Source organism: Carassius auratus, unplaced genomic scaffold, assembly GCF_003368295.1.
Source record: "Carassius auratus strain Wakin unplaced genomic scaffold, ASM336829v1 scaf_tig00216060, whole genome shotgun sequence".
NCBI lineage: Eukaryota > Metazoa > Chordata > Actinopteri > Cypriniformes > Cyprinidae > Carassius > Carassius auratus.
This window is the reverse complement of record NW_020528388.1, coordinates 306,781-320,698: the sequence shown is the minus strand read 5'-3', so window position 1 is coordinate 320,698 and position 13,918 is coordinate 306,781. Positions and strand designations below refer to the sequence as shown.

The window sequence follows — 13,918 nt, the reverse complement described above, 5'->3', positions numbered from 1 at the left end:
AACCTAAAATATCTGAAAAGGCTGCAGTTCACCCAAGGATGGGCTGGGACCAAAAATAGGCCTTGGCATTTTTGCCCAGACCGGCCCACCATAACAGTGTTAATTTTGACAGGTTTTTTATATTTTTTTATTTAGTCTTAGTTTTTATCTTGAGACGAAAATACTTAATTATTTTCTAGTTTTAGTCCACGAAAATTCATTGCATTTTTGCAAAGTTTTTGTCATTACTTTTAGTCAAACTGCAATTAGCAACATTTATTTTGGTAGCCATTTTATTGATAGTTTTCAAACAAAAATAGTACTTAATTATTCTCTATTTAGACCCAATCATTTAAGCTTATGAGACATTTTAATCAAGTATTGAATTTGGAAAACTGGAATAAATGTATGAAGGTAAAATGACATCATAAAGATTTGCATATGCAGGTTAGGAGTTGTGGAAGTGTATATAAAAGTGTAAACGTAAATTAAATTTGCACACGCAAGATAAGCTATAAGGTATAAATCGCGTTTCATGCATAAGAATTTTTTTTTTTTGCAGCATTTTGCTGTTACTCATAAGTGTAATTTAAGTATTGTGAAACTGCAGCTTCATGCTAAAGCAAAACAAATATGATCTGCATTCCTCTGATTTCCATTTTTCTGCACTTGCACTTTTGGCATGTTGTTTTCGCTAAAATATGGTCAAAAGTACTGCAAGCCCTTGAACAATGATTTGCAAGCATTAACAGTGATTTGCAAGCATGAACACTTTAACACTTTAAAGAACTGCAAAACAGATCAACTGCATAGAACCAATCTGTGTGTGCGAAAAAAACTTACTGTTGCAAATGTCCAAATGACGTGTTGTGCACATGGGACAAAAAGTTCCTGAAATAAACCGATATTTATCATTTTTTTCTCTACGCTTACAATTTTGGCACGATTCTCTCACTGACTGAGTTTTGCAAGCGTGATGGAGAGGGAAGGTCCACCACCTTCTTGTAGCCAATCAGATGAGACTCTCGCTGACTCTCCATTTACTCTTAAATGTGTTCTTCTGTTAGTAAATTTGGAGTCATCTAAATGAGCGCCTGTGTGCACGAGGTTAGTAATTAGCATAATACACGGCCAAACAAGCTTCATTTAAGGGCTTTCCACAAAGTAGCACTTGTACAGAGAAAGTCAATTATGGCACCGAAACAAAAGACAAAGAAAAATAACTTTATCTATAATGTACGTAAGGTTTTGCTGTCGGAGGTGCAAGCCAGGAAAAATGTGTTATTTAAAAGTGTATCCACTGGCATAAAATTCGGTCGGTTGCCGAAGTAAAAAAAAAAAAAAAAGTGGTTTGACATGAAGTTCAAGGCCAAAAGAAGAATTTAAGTTCAGAGGAAAAAAGACACTGGTGGAGGGCAGGGGCCACCTGATCTGTCTGCCTTCGATGAAAGAATGGCTGCAATTAGGTGGCAAGCTTGAGTGGCATTATAGAAAGGAGTGAGGGTGAGAGTGACCTAATACAGGAGAAATTACAACACGATCATTTGTTTAAATCAAAATCTTTATTTAAGGAATGTATTCAAGTAATCTACTCTAAACCTCCAGCTTTTATAGAACATCCACAGACAGCAGATGCAAGTGAAGCTCAAGTCCAGCCATCTACTTCCCAATCCACCAGTGTTCATTATACCCCTTCAAAGAGGCGCACCAGTGTATGAGACCTGACCGACGAGGCGCTCGCTAGTCAAGATGCCCTCCTCCTTGCCGTTAAGGAGGTGGCAGCTGGCCTGCGGGAAATAATAGAGTCACTGAATAAATTGTTAGCATTGCTTGGCTGTCACAGAAGTGCATAAAGTGAATAATTATTGTGGCAAATTTCAGTTTTCGGGTACATTTTAATATTCCCTAAAACTTTTTGGCAATTGTTAAAAGCACTTTTACATTATAGAATTCCACTGCAGCAAACTACAAAAGCTACTTAGAAAATAAAATGAGATTTTATACCATTATAAACGTTGTATCAACTGAAGGCGTGCTTGAAGCGCTGCTTGGGCTGGCGCGTGCATCTCGTCACCCACAGGTTCCCGCTGTGTGTGTGGTCCATAAGGAGCAGGTACACCCCGTGCCATTGCGATGTTTTGAGACCATAACCCATCACCTACAGCAAGCATCATATAATGAACCTTCATTTAAATGAACTAAAAATATTCGGAGCACACTTCTACTCACCAAGAAGCCATTCCTTTTCACCACCCCCAGCTTGCAAACGCTGTCCTAAATAACTGTTTTGTAAATTAAAGTAATCGTGAGTTCCTCTGGGCCAGCGTGCAACAACATTTAGTATGTTACAGCATCACAGACTACTTGAACGTTGATGGAGTGGTATTTTTTCTGTTCACATAGTTTACTGCATTTGCGGATGGTGCTTTGATACGTACATGGGTACAGTCTATTGCACCAATGGTATTATGTATAACACTTATCTTATAGAAGCCCCTCTTAACTACAGTCTGGTGTGCCACGTCATGAGGAAATTTTACATAAATTGGCATAAGACTTACAAAAGCTTTTACCAGCTTGTGAATTGCATGGCTTATAGAGGGTTGGGAAATTCCAGCTCCGTCCCCAATTTCTCTTTAAAATGTTCCCGTAGCAAGTAATCCGACAGTACACAGAACTTGGAGATAAGGTGGTATAGGGTGAGAGCGGTTGGTGATGTGGTTTAGGTTTGGTTCCAGTGAGTTGCATAAATCATTAAGGACTTCTCCGGGCATCCTAAAGCGACTGAACAGCCATTCGACACTCTCAGCAAACATATCTGTGCGCTCTCTAAAGACACGCTCTCTCCTTAGAGCACGCGACGTGATGTCTTCAAGCAGTACCAAGTGTGCTATGCCTCTAAACACAAGATGAGACACATTAATCACCGTTTATATAAGGATAGATCAGGTGATTGTTATTTGGGCCTCTAATTATATATATATATATATGTGAGTTGGTGTTAACATTATTGGATTGGCTTGGCATTACATTTACTTTTCATATAATCTGCATAGACCATTGGGCTGTTAAACATTAGTAAAAATTATGTTATGTGACAATGCTCAGCACTAAAGTATCAGAGTGCTATACTTTGTAAAACCTTTTTACTAAACCAATAAAGCTACATAAATCTGAATTTGTCAGTTTTTCAGACCATGTCTCTGTCAACAGTATTTAACACTCAACTGTATAATTTTGAAATTTTTAAAATTCTAAGTACTTTCATGTGAATGATGAAGCTGTTATAGGAAGCAAGTATGAGCAACAAAATGATTTCTTTGTCCAGATTTGACTAAGGCAAAAACTTACACTTCATATAACTTGGATAAAAATGCTAAACAGCCATCTAGTGGTTGCACAATAGTATTACAGATGATAAATGGTGAATAGGTTACCAATAAGTTAGAGACATGTTAAGCTATATATATATATTGGTTACATTTTTGGTTTTTGTTTTTAACAAAAATTGAACTGTCTCTGGTCAGTAGAAGGTGAAAATATACATATCTTAAACTAGTGCAGATACTAGGCCATCTTTAAGTATCTTCAAAATGACAATATTACAATAAACTAATACATAAATTATATATAATAATTCCCTGTTGAGGAAGAAAAGGATACTACACAACTCGACATTCATTCAGTATGAACACATAGCCTAATGGTACACTTAAAAAGTATCATGTTTTAATCAAGTTGTTATTTATTTATTTTGAATATATGTGTACATTAAAAGTACCATTCTGGCAGCGAGAATGATCTGGAACTAAATTAAGATTAAGATTAACCTCGCCATCACGCTTGCAGAACTCAGTCAGATTGAGAAAACTGTGCCAAAATTGTAAGCGCAGAGAAAAGAAAGATGGAGCTGTGCATATTGGTTTATTTCAGGAACTTTTCGCCCCCGTGCATAACACGTCATTTAGACATTTGCAACAGTAAGTCTTTTCACACACACAGACTTGTTCTATGCAGTTGATCTGTTTTGCAGTTCTTTAAAGTGTTGTGCTTGCAAATCACTGTTCATGCAGTACTTTTGACCATATTTTACTGAAAACAAAATAATTTAAAAAATTAAGCGCAGAAAAATGTAAGTCGGAAGAATGCAGATCATATGTATTTTGCTTTAGCACGAAGCTGCAGTCTCACAATAGGCCTACTTGAATTACAGTTTTATGAGTAACAATAAAATGATGCAAATCATTTTTTTTCTTACGCGTGAAATGCAATTTACACCTTCACAAAGCTAATCTTGCGCATGCAAAATTAATTTAAGCTTACACTTTTATGTACACTTCCACAACTTCTATTCTGTGTATGCAGATCTTTATGACGTCATTTTACCTTCATAATAATATATATAATTTATACATTTATCATCAGATAAATTTTTATCAGATTACTTTTAGCTCACATGAAAAATCTTAACAATATTAACAAATATTTTTGTCTTCGTTGATGAAATTGACACTGCACCACCACATACAATTAGATCACAAATACCACCTGTCCTTGTGCTCCCTGTGATATAAAACAGTTTAATGTTGTTATAGGTAATGTGTCTTTAATCCATTAGGTGGCGACCTAGTGTTTTCTAAGAGTGGATTTGCAGACACTAAGAAGAACTTGAGTCTACCAGTTCCTAAGACTAGTCACATTGTGCTTGCATGTACAGTCAAAAGTTTGATGTTAATAAAGCTCAGACTTTGAGGAAACTAAGTTGCTTTATTGAAACATCACACTCCCCTGCCCTGAATATTTTGACATATTTGCTATTTGCTATTTTGACAGCGTCCTCCTGAAGAGCCTTTTTCTTCATTCACGCAGCTTCTCTGCACCTCCTTTGTGTTTCTTCTCCATGATCACACTGAAACCCATAATAGTACAATCCCATAGATGGTGCTGTTCAAAGATATGATTGGGCCAGTCCAGTGTCAATCAAGAAAACAACCAATGGGCCTCTGAGCTACGTGTTTCATGGGCCGTGTCTGTCATAAGAAAAAAAAAAACCTAGCCTTTGTAATATTTTTTACTAAAGTGTTTTGGGCCAGTAGCCCAGTGTCAATTAAAAAAACATTGGACTGCCGATCTAGGCCTACCACTTTTATGGGCCTGGTCATGGGCTGAGATCTTTTTTTTTCTTTTTGGCCCTGTTAGGAGAAACGGGCTGGATTCAGTTGCGGGTTACACTGAGCTTTACTGAACGCAGATAAGACAAGGCAGATGAGTATCGTTCCACAGTTTAGCTCGTTCCACAGCCGAGACCCAGAGAAATGAGAGCTGGAATCTTCTAGGAGTACTGCATTCGTGAGAACAAGAGGCAGAGCAAAACAGCAAAAGACACTGGAGCCTGAAGACAAGATGAGACAAGACAAGACAAGACAAGAAAAGACAAGACAAGACAAGACGAGTACACAGACCAGCTCGAGCTATTGGTAAGAGTTACAACAGTATGGCAACAGACATAGAAACACAGGGAATTATAAAGGGAAAAAATTAGAAGAACATTGAGAACAGGTGGCGAACAATTAAGGTTAACAACGGAGAAACAAGGAGGGCGGGGAAAACTCAAATCAAACAGGTAGACTCAATGAGCTGTCAAACCATCCAAACATACATTCACAACCCCAAAAGGCAGGTGATTATCCCCGAACCCTGACAGAACCCCCTCTCCCAGGAGCGTCACCTGACACTCCAGGAAGGGGCCTACCTCTGTGAGTTTGACAAGACAAACAGAAACAATCTTTAAGGACAGGTCAAAACAGACAAGATAGCCCCTTCAGATGGCTGACAACTAGCAGGAGCTTCCTCCGAGGGACTCGTCAGAAGCAGCAGACAGCTAGTCTGGTATGATCTTGTGGTCGCAACCTCTAGCAGGAACAACCTCCACGTGCTTGACAAGGCAAAAAGGAACACATCTCCACGGCCATGACCCAACTGGCAAAGATGACCTCAGGACATATCCGAACCGACAGGAACATTTTATATGACCATAACTTGACAGGCAGATAAACTGTCTACGGTCTTGACCCAACTGGAAGGAATGACCTCTGTAGGTCTGACAGGACAGGCAGGAACACTTTACATGGCCCAAATGTGACCGGTAGGAACAACACTTGAGGACTTGACAAGACAGGAACAATCTCTATGGCCAAACAGACAAAGTAGGTAGGGGCAACCTCTGAAGTTGTGATCTCTGGACACTTGACAGCATCTGTGAACATGACAGGAGTGATCTCTGGGGGACTTGACAACGTCTATAAACTAAACAGAAATGACCACAGGGGACTTGACACACGATGGACAGGAACATTTTCTATGAGCTTGACGGGCATTAGGATCGCCATCGTAGACCGGCAGATTGTTTAGCATGGGGTTCGGAATAGTGGGACACCCGGCTTGTCGCCTCTCGCTGTAGGTTATCCACCCGTGTGAGGCGTTCAGAGATTCGGGCACTAAGAGCGTCCCCATCCTGCCTCATGGTGTTGAGCTGGATTGCAAGCTGACCCATCCAAACTCTCTGCTGTTCGCGAGCCGAGCGAAGTGGATCAGATCCCACTGAATCTATAATTGGCCAGACTGTTCTGTCAGGAGAAATGGGCTGGATTCAGTTGCGGGTTACACTGAGCTTTATTGAAAGCAGATAAGACAAGGCATATGAGTATCGTTCTACAGTTTAGCTCATTCGACAGCCGAATACCAGAGACATAAGCGCTGGAATCTTCTTGGAGTACTGCATTCGTGAGAACAAAAAGGCAGAGCAAAACAGCAAAATACACTGGAGCCTAAAGACAAGACAAGACAAGGTGAGTACAAAGACCAGTTTGAGCTATTGGTAAGAGTTACAACAGTCTGGCCACGAACAGAGAAACACAGGGAATTATAAAGGGAAAAAATTAGAAGAACATTGAGAACAGGTGGCGAACAATTAAGGTTAAGTCGGGGAAGTCGTGGCCTAATGGTTAGAGGGTTGGACTCCCAATCGAAAGGTTGTGAGTTCTTGTCTCGGGCCGGCAGGAATTTTGGGTGGCGGGAGTGCATGTACAGCGTTCTCTCCACCTTCAATACCACGACTTAGGTGCCCTTGAGCAAGGCATCGAACCCCCAACTGCTTCCCGGGCGCCGCAGCATAAATGGCTGCCCACTGCTCCGGGTGTGTGTTCACAGTGTGTGTGTGTTCACTGCTCTGTGTGTGTGCATTTCGGATGGGTTAAATGCAGAGCACAAATTCTGAGGTATGGGTCACCATACTTGGCTGAATGTCACTTCAATTAAATCAATTAGGTTAACAACGGAGAAACAAGGAGGGCGGGGAAAGCTCAAATCAAACAGGTGGACTCAATGAGCTGTCAAACCATCCAATCACACATTTACAACCCCAAAAGGCAGGTGATTAGCCCCGAACCCTGACAGGTCCAAAAAAGCATGTCGGCCCACCTGGAAAGTGCCCGGAATGCTAGATGGCCAGTCCGCCCGTGTGTTCACCTGAATTTGTGCAAAAGGCCCTGATGGAGCTTGATGGAAAAAAGATGACCCCAAAAGTCACTCCTTACCACCCAGCTGTACAACACAGAGTAGGCAGAGCTCAAGACTTGATGGATTTTATTTTCCATTTGTTGTTACATTTTATGGTGTTTTTACAGCAAATACTTTTTAATAAGAGGTTGCACTTACAAGGCCCAGATATCTGTCTCAGTAACTTGAAATTGAATTTGAGAATTGAATCTGAATTGTGAGAAGTGAATGTGAAGATATATAGAGAGTTAAATTTTCAGTGAGGATGAAAATTTTATTGGACTACAATTCAGATTCAGTTTTTGAATAAATACAATTTCAAATTATACAATTCAGATTCAGCTTTTCAATGCAGTGATTCAAATTAAACAATGCACTTTCAAATTATGTTATTCAAATTTAGTTATTCAATGCAATTATTCAAGTTTAGCAATTCAAATTCAGTTTCTGGTGGTACATATTTCAGCCCATAGCTCCTCACTAACTGCAGCTTTCATTTGTCCATTTGTGTCTGAATGGGCGGGACTTGGCCAGAATTAGATGAGCATCAGTCTTTACCTGTATAGTGTTAACTATAGTTTTATATTGCATTAACACTAATTTAACTTTAAGTTTTACATTTTAATTATTTTGGAACAATAATAATTCCAAACCCTTGTAACTCAGCTGTGAGAAAAGGTGAAGTGTGTGGAAGTCATTAGATTATAAAAATGGATTTCTGAATTAACCGAATAAATTTGTACATCTTTGTTGCTTTGCTTCAGTTTAACACTTCCTCACATTACCAGCTCACTAGAAGGGCAGGGAAATCACTAGATTTGTAAGAAATATTTTAGCAAAGACAAATGATATGCAATTGCAGAGGGTTTATTAATATAAATTTGTAGCAATCGTACAAAATATAAATTAATTCTAAAAAACATGAACAAACAGAGAACATAAAAGAAGCCAAAAGCAGCTCCATCATGCAGAACAGAGATTATTGTACAGTCAATGTGTACAGTACTGTATTTACTACTGTAATTAAAGCAGTTTATATGCCAAACACAAGAAAATTACTGTGAACACTGCATTTAAATATCCATAAGATGAGTATGGAAAAAAAAATTGCCTGGTAAAAAAAAAAAAAAAAAAAAAAAAAAACTGGTAAAAATGGATTTTATCAGTATTTCTTTGTGGTGGGGAGTTTTGCTTTGTTTTCTGAGAAGATGAAGAATAAAAATGAACAATCCTCTATACGTTTTGGGTATGTTTAATAATGTTGCAGATAGTGTGAAGCTGAAACTCACCAGCTCTTCTGTCACAGATGATCTGAAGAAGAATCACTGTAGGAGCAGCAAACACTGCAAATACTGCAAACTTAACAATAATCTCGATCACTGCAGGAAAGATGAGAAAAAACAGACTCAATCTGTGAAACTGGGAATTAGAGATCAATTAGAGATATTTGTTTGTAAAGTGTGACATCTATAATTCTGCACTTAACACTTAAACACATAAATGTTGAATATCTATGAATTGACCACATTTAAAACATACATCTAAAACAAACATTATTATAATAATTTTTTTTTTATTCAAGATGGCAGCGTCTACTTGTCTGTAAGTGCGCATATAGCCATATAAAAATATCATTTTTAGAGTTAAACTCTGTGCACACAGAAGAGCTGTGGGAACTCGGTCTGCCTCAGAGGCCTACACCATCACCAACCCCCACTACTGCATCTCGCCCACAGCGGAGGCGTCACATGCCATGTCAGAGGAAGCAGAAGAGGGAAGCACGGAGGTATCCAGGCTAACACAGCTTAAGCTAAACTCCCTCCCGAGTTTGCCCCCCCCTCCCCACCATAGAACACCCCCCCCCCCCCCCCCCAGATCCCACATCCCTGGTCCTTCCATTCACCCTCCCATCAACATACGATGACATGCACCTTGTGCAGCATTGGTCAGCTCACTACCTCATTCAGCATAGAACTGACATCATTCTACAACATCATCAGTTTAAATAAAATAAATGCTATTTGAGCCCTTTGTCACTTTATTCCAACTGAATAAGCCTTTTTTTATTTGCACTAAAATCTTTTCATCTGCACTGTTTGTTCACTTCACTGGTTTGCAGTCTATCTGCCATGTGGCTTGCTCTGCTTTATTTAACTTTATTTTTATTTTTATTATTTTATTTATTTATTATTTGTTACATGCCCTTAATGTATAGTTGTATTTTAAATTTTGTATTTTATATTTGATCTAGATTTTTAGGCTCTACTTTTAGTGTTATCTGTATGCACCATGGGTCTGAGAGTAATGCAATTTCAATTATCTGTATGTATGTACTGTACATGTGGAAGAATTGACAATAAAGCAGACTTGACTTGACTTGACTTGACTTGATTACGGACATGTATGAAAACATTTTAAATACATAAATGTTTATCAATCCTGAACTCATGAATTAGCAGGTTGATCATTTGTGACAAACAAGTGTAAAGCAGTGAAGTGAGAGACTGCTGATGTGTGAGAGAGATGATGAACCTTGTATATCAGCTGCTGTTGGAGTGTGTCTTGATGTCGTCTCGGAGTTTGAGCTGCTGACTGGAGTCAGTGTCGTTAAATCTGAAGCTCCAGAAGTTGAATGTTCAGGTTCATCATCTGCAGGACAGTAATACCACATTTTCATACTTGATAATTACACAACACACAGTTTGTGTCATCATCAGTGTTTACGCTGTCAGTTGTTGGGAAGAGAGTTTCTATATATTTTAAGCTTCCTTTATATGAGAGTGAAACCAAGTGGCAACCTCCAGCTCCCTCTCTTGAAACCAACAGGGAAGTGACTAAAACTGCAATTCATCGACTGGCCACTGGAGACTGGCTCCAAAAGGAAGTCAAAGAAATGTTTACAGCAGAAAAAAAAAAAACGTTTACAGCCTGGTACAAAAAATTATTTTGGTCTATATAGCTAATTAGGCCTTTCATGACAACTGTGAGGGGGGTGGATTGTTTTTTTTTTTTTTTACTCGTCCATATAAATTATATTAAGCCTTGAAGTTCTGCATAATTAAGGGCTTGGCTATTTGAGTGACAGGTGGATTGCAGCTGCTGTCCAGTTAGGGAGGCATGATTTCAGCAATGAGCTCCTGCCTTTTTGTCCATTTTCATTGTGGTGGTGTGCTGCCAAAATGGCAATGGCCGGCTCCGCCTACTTTTGGCTTCAAAACTCTCTTCAGAAACCAATTGGTGACAGCGCAGACACTAAGTCAGTGTTTTTTTACAGTCTATAAGTTAAACCATGAACCTTTAATTGGTCCAGTATGAATGATATTATTAATTCTAATGATTCCTGAAACTGACCTCCTACATGTGTCAGACCATCAGTCTATGTAAGAAACCACAAAAACACCTACAAAACAGAAACTTTCTGAAAGCCCCAAATAACCGAACGCTAAACACAAACAGGTCTTTCCCTTCGAAAATGCTAAACATAACACTTACTAACATAACATCTTACTTTTATTGAACACTTTATTTCATTAAAACTACTCTTCATTGCATAAAACACTTGAAATTTTGCTTCCAAGTTTAAATTCCTTCATTATTATATACAACTTCACTTTTTAGGTCTGCTAATCTTTACTACAGTTGATTTTCTTTTCTGTCAGACTGGAAGAAGCTTTTGTTCCTCAATGTTCTGCTTCAATGATATTAATAGTCATAGTGTTACTGACTTTATGACATTATGGTCTAAAACTGTCTTGTGGCATTGTTTTCTCACCTGAACTCTTGCCAGTATATGTGGTTGAGGTTCGGAGTTGATTTCTTTGAGTAACATTGCATCTCCACTCTCTGTTGTCAACTTCATTCAGGATTGTTGTCTTCAGAGAGATGATACACTGACCTGGAGCCGATATCCGATATCTAGAGTCTGATTTTGTCAGTTTAAGACCACCCTGATTCACCCAGAACAACTCAATTCGCTCAGAATGTATCCAATCGTCACAACTGACCCCAGCATATGAATAAAACTGACAGGAAAAAGTCACAGTCCGGCCTGCACTGACCTCAGTCTGTGAGGATGAAGAAGAGACTGAAACACAAAATAACACACACATCACAGACTCTTCAATCATCATGAGAAGTTAAATGTAGGATTTGCTCTCTTTAAACTGACTACATAATCATTAAATTACCATGAAGAACATGCAGAAAAACACGAGCATCAGTTCCCTGTTGTTCATTATTCACATATTGTCTGCAGAAGTAAAGTCCACCATCTCGTTTTGTGACATTGTTGATGTTCAGAGAGCAGTCAGACTCCAGACTCAGTCTCTCATGTCTCTCTGTGTCTGTCTTCTTTCTCCCTCCAGCAAACAGTTCAACTGCTGCTGAATCTCTGAATCTTTCATAGTTCCATGTAGTTGATTTACAGTCAGAAAGAGCATTATTACAGGGCAGACGGACATCTTCACCAGAACTGATGAACACAGAAGTCTCATTCACTCCACTGGAACCTGAAACACAATAGCATTGGAGTGATCATTGTTATATATTAATAAATGAAAAAAATTAAGCATACCAGCGTAAAAAACAACATCATTTTCAGATCATAGAAAATAGATGTCTTTACCTGTGAGAAGTGAAGAGAGAAAGATCAGTCCCAGTAGACACAAGTGACACTTATCAGCCATCTTCTCTTTATGTCAGTCGTCTTCATCATATTCTCTCAACTCTTTCTTTAAATACTCGGTGGTTTTTAACTTCCGCTGATCTGATCTGTTTATACTTGATCTGAATCATGCATTGACACAAAAAACTATACAGCAACTATCGATATGAAAATCATTTATTTGTTGTATTCCTGCTAATGATTAAAAAGATTGTGATTATGGAATCAAACTCTGTCTTTATAAAGTTTTACAGTGGTGTTTTGAATCTATTTCGGAGTCAAGACTTTCTTACAATGCTAAGATGGTTGATAGCCATAGTACACTTTCGTTACCAAAATAGTGTATTAATTATAGCAGCTCTTGTGTTTTGAGAGATGTGATCTCACTGTTGAGGTTTGGAAATGTGACTTTGACCGCAGTAGAGCAGTGATCACCTCTGAACCCAAATTAGGCTGATGATGTGAAGTGACATTTCCTGGGTTGCTGCCTCATATTTATGATCTCAACCCTATTCTCAAAACGATCATTTTCAATGACTTGATAGTGAATATTTATATCACATTATTTAAAAAAAAAAAACTAAATAAAAAAGTGCAAGAATTGAATCACTATTATTAATGTATGTTTTATAGTTATATTTAATGGATCACACAACGTGTAAGGACCAAACCAAATCTCCAGCTTCTCTTATTAGAACCAGGTTGAAAAAACAGTATGTGCACCCCTGTTTATAGGTGATTCAAAATGAGTGTGGGTGGATTTTTATCATTGAAGGGTGGTTGTGTTCACACACAGTAAACACACATTTATTAAAGTGACATGACATACAGCCAAGTATGGTGACCCTTAGTGAGAATTTGTGCTCTACATTTAACCCATCACAGCAGTGAACACACACCTGGAGCAGTGGGCATCATTTATGCTGAGGTGCCTGGTGAGCAGTTGGGGTTTCAGTGCAATTCCCAGTGCTCCCCCTTATCGTGCTGGAGGGGTTTGAGTACCCAAATGATCCTAGGAGCTATTTTGTCTGGGGCTATATGCCCCCGGTAGGGTCTCCCAAGTCAAACAGGTCTTAGGTGAAGGGTCAGACTAATAGTGGTTCAATAGCCCTTTTATGAAAATTTAAAAAACAAGGACATTAACGCTGCCTGGCATGGCACAGCCGGGAGGCCAGGCCTCGTCTCATGGGGCTCGGCCGGGTTTAGACCAAAATAACAACGTGGGGCCAACCTCCCCAGGACACACTATTTGTGGGAGGAATCATAAGGGGCTGGTGCAATGTGGATCAGGCAGAGTTTGAAGGCAGGGGCCCCGGCGACCTGATCCCTGGACAAGGAAACTGGCCTTAGGGACTTGGAATGTCACCTCACTGGCGGGGAAGGAGCCTGAGCTTGTGTGGGAGGTTGAGAGGTACAGACTGGAGATAGTCGGGCTCACCTCCATGCACAGCTTGGGTCCTGGAACCACCCCCCTTGAGACAGGCTGGACTCTCTACTACTCTGGAGTTGCCTGCGGCGAGAGGCAGCGGGCTGGTGTGTGGTTGCTCATAGCTCCCCAGCTCAGTCGCCATGTGTTGGAGTTTACCCTGGTGTATGAAAAGGTTGCTTCCCTGCCCCTTTGGGGAGGGGATAGGTCTCTAACTGTCATTTGTGCTATCAGGCCAAATGGCAGTATAGAGTACCCAGCCTTCTTGGGGTCTCTGGGAGGGGTGATGGAAA

At 39.5% G+C, this 13,918-nt stretch overlaps 1 protein-coding gene across 1 annotated transcript; it reads right to left on the bottom strand.

The window, feature by feature from the left end:
* Positions 1-8,698: 8,698 nt before the first annotated feature.
* LOC113097009 (uncharacterized) lies at positions 8,699-12,221 on the bottom strand. The gene is made up of 6 exons (XM_026262239.1): positions 12,161-12,221; positions 11,724-12,044; positions 11,309-11,620; positions 10,069-10,128; positions 8,826-8,915; positions 8,699-8,736 (listed from the first exon to the last, which is right to left on the bottom strand). The coding sequence occupies exons 1-6, from the start codon at positions 12,219-12,221 to the stop codon at positions 8,699-8,701; spliced, it is 882 nt and encodes a 293-aa protein (XP_026118024.1).
* Between the last annotated feature and the right edge of the window lie 1,697 nt (positions 12,222-13,918).

Bases quoted from the DNA above. Each gene is read 5' to 3' on its own strand.
- LOC113097009 (XM_026262239.1), bottom strand. From the start codon at position 12,221: ATGGCTGATAAGTGTCACTTGTGTCTACTGGGACTGATCTTTCTCTCT. The intron at 11,621-11,723 runs GTAATTTAATGA...TTTGTGTTTCAG, and splicing joins TTTTCTGCATGTTCTTCATG to TCTCTTCTTCATCCTCACAG. The intron at 8,737-8,825 runs GTGAGTTTCAGC...TCATCTTCTCAG, and splicing joins CATCTGTGACAGAAGAGCTG to AAAACAAAGCAAAACTCCCC.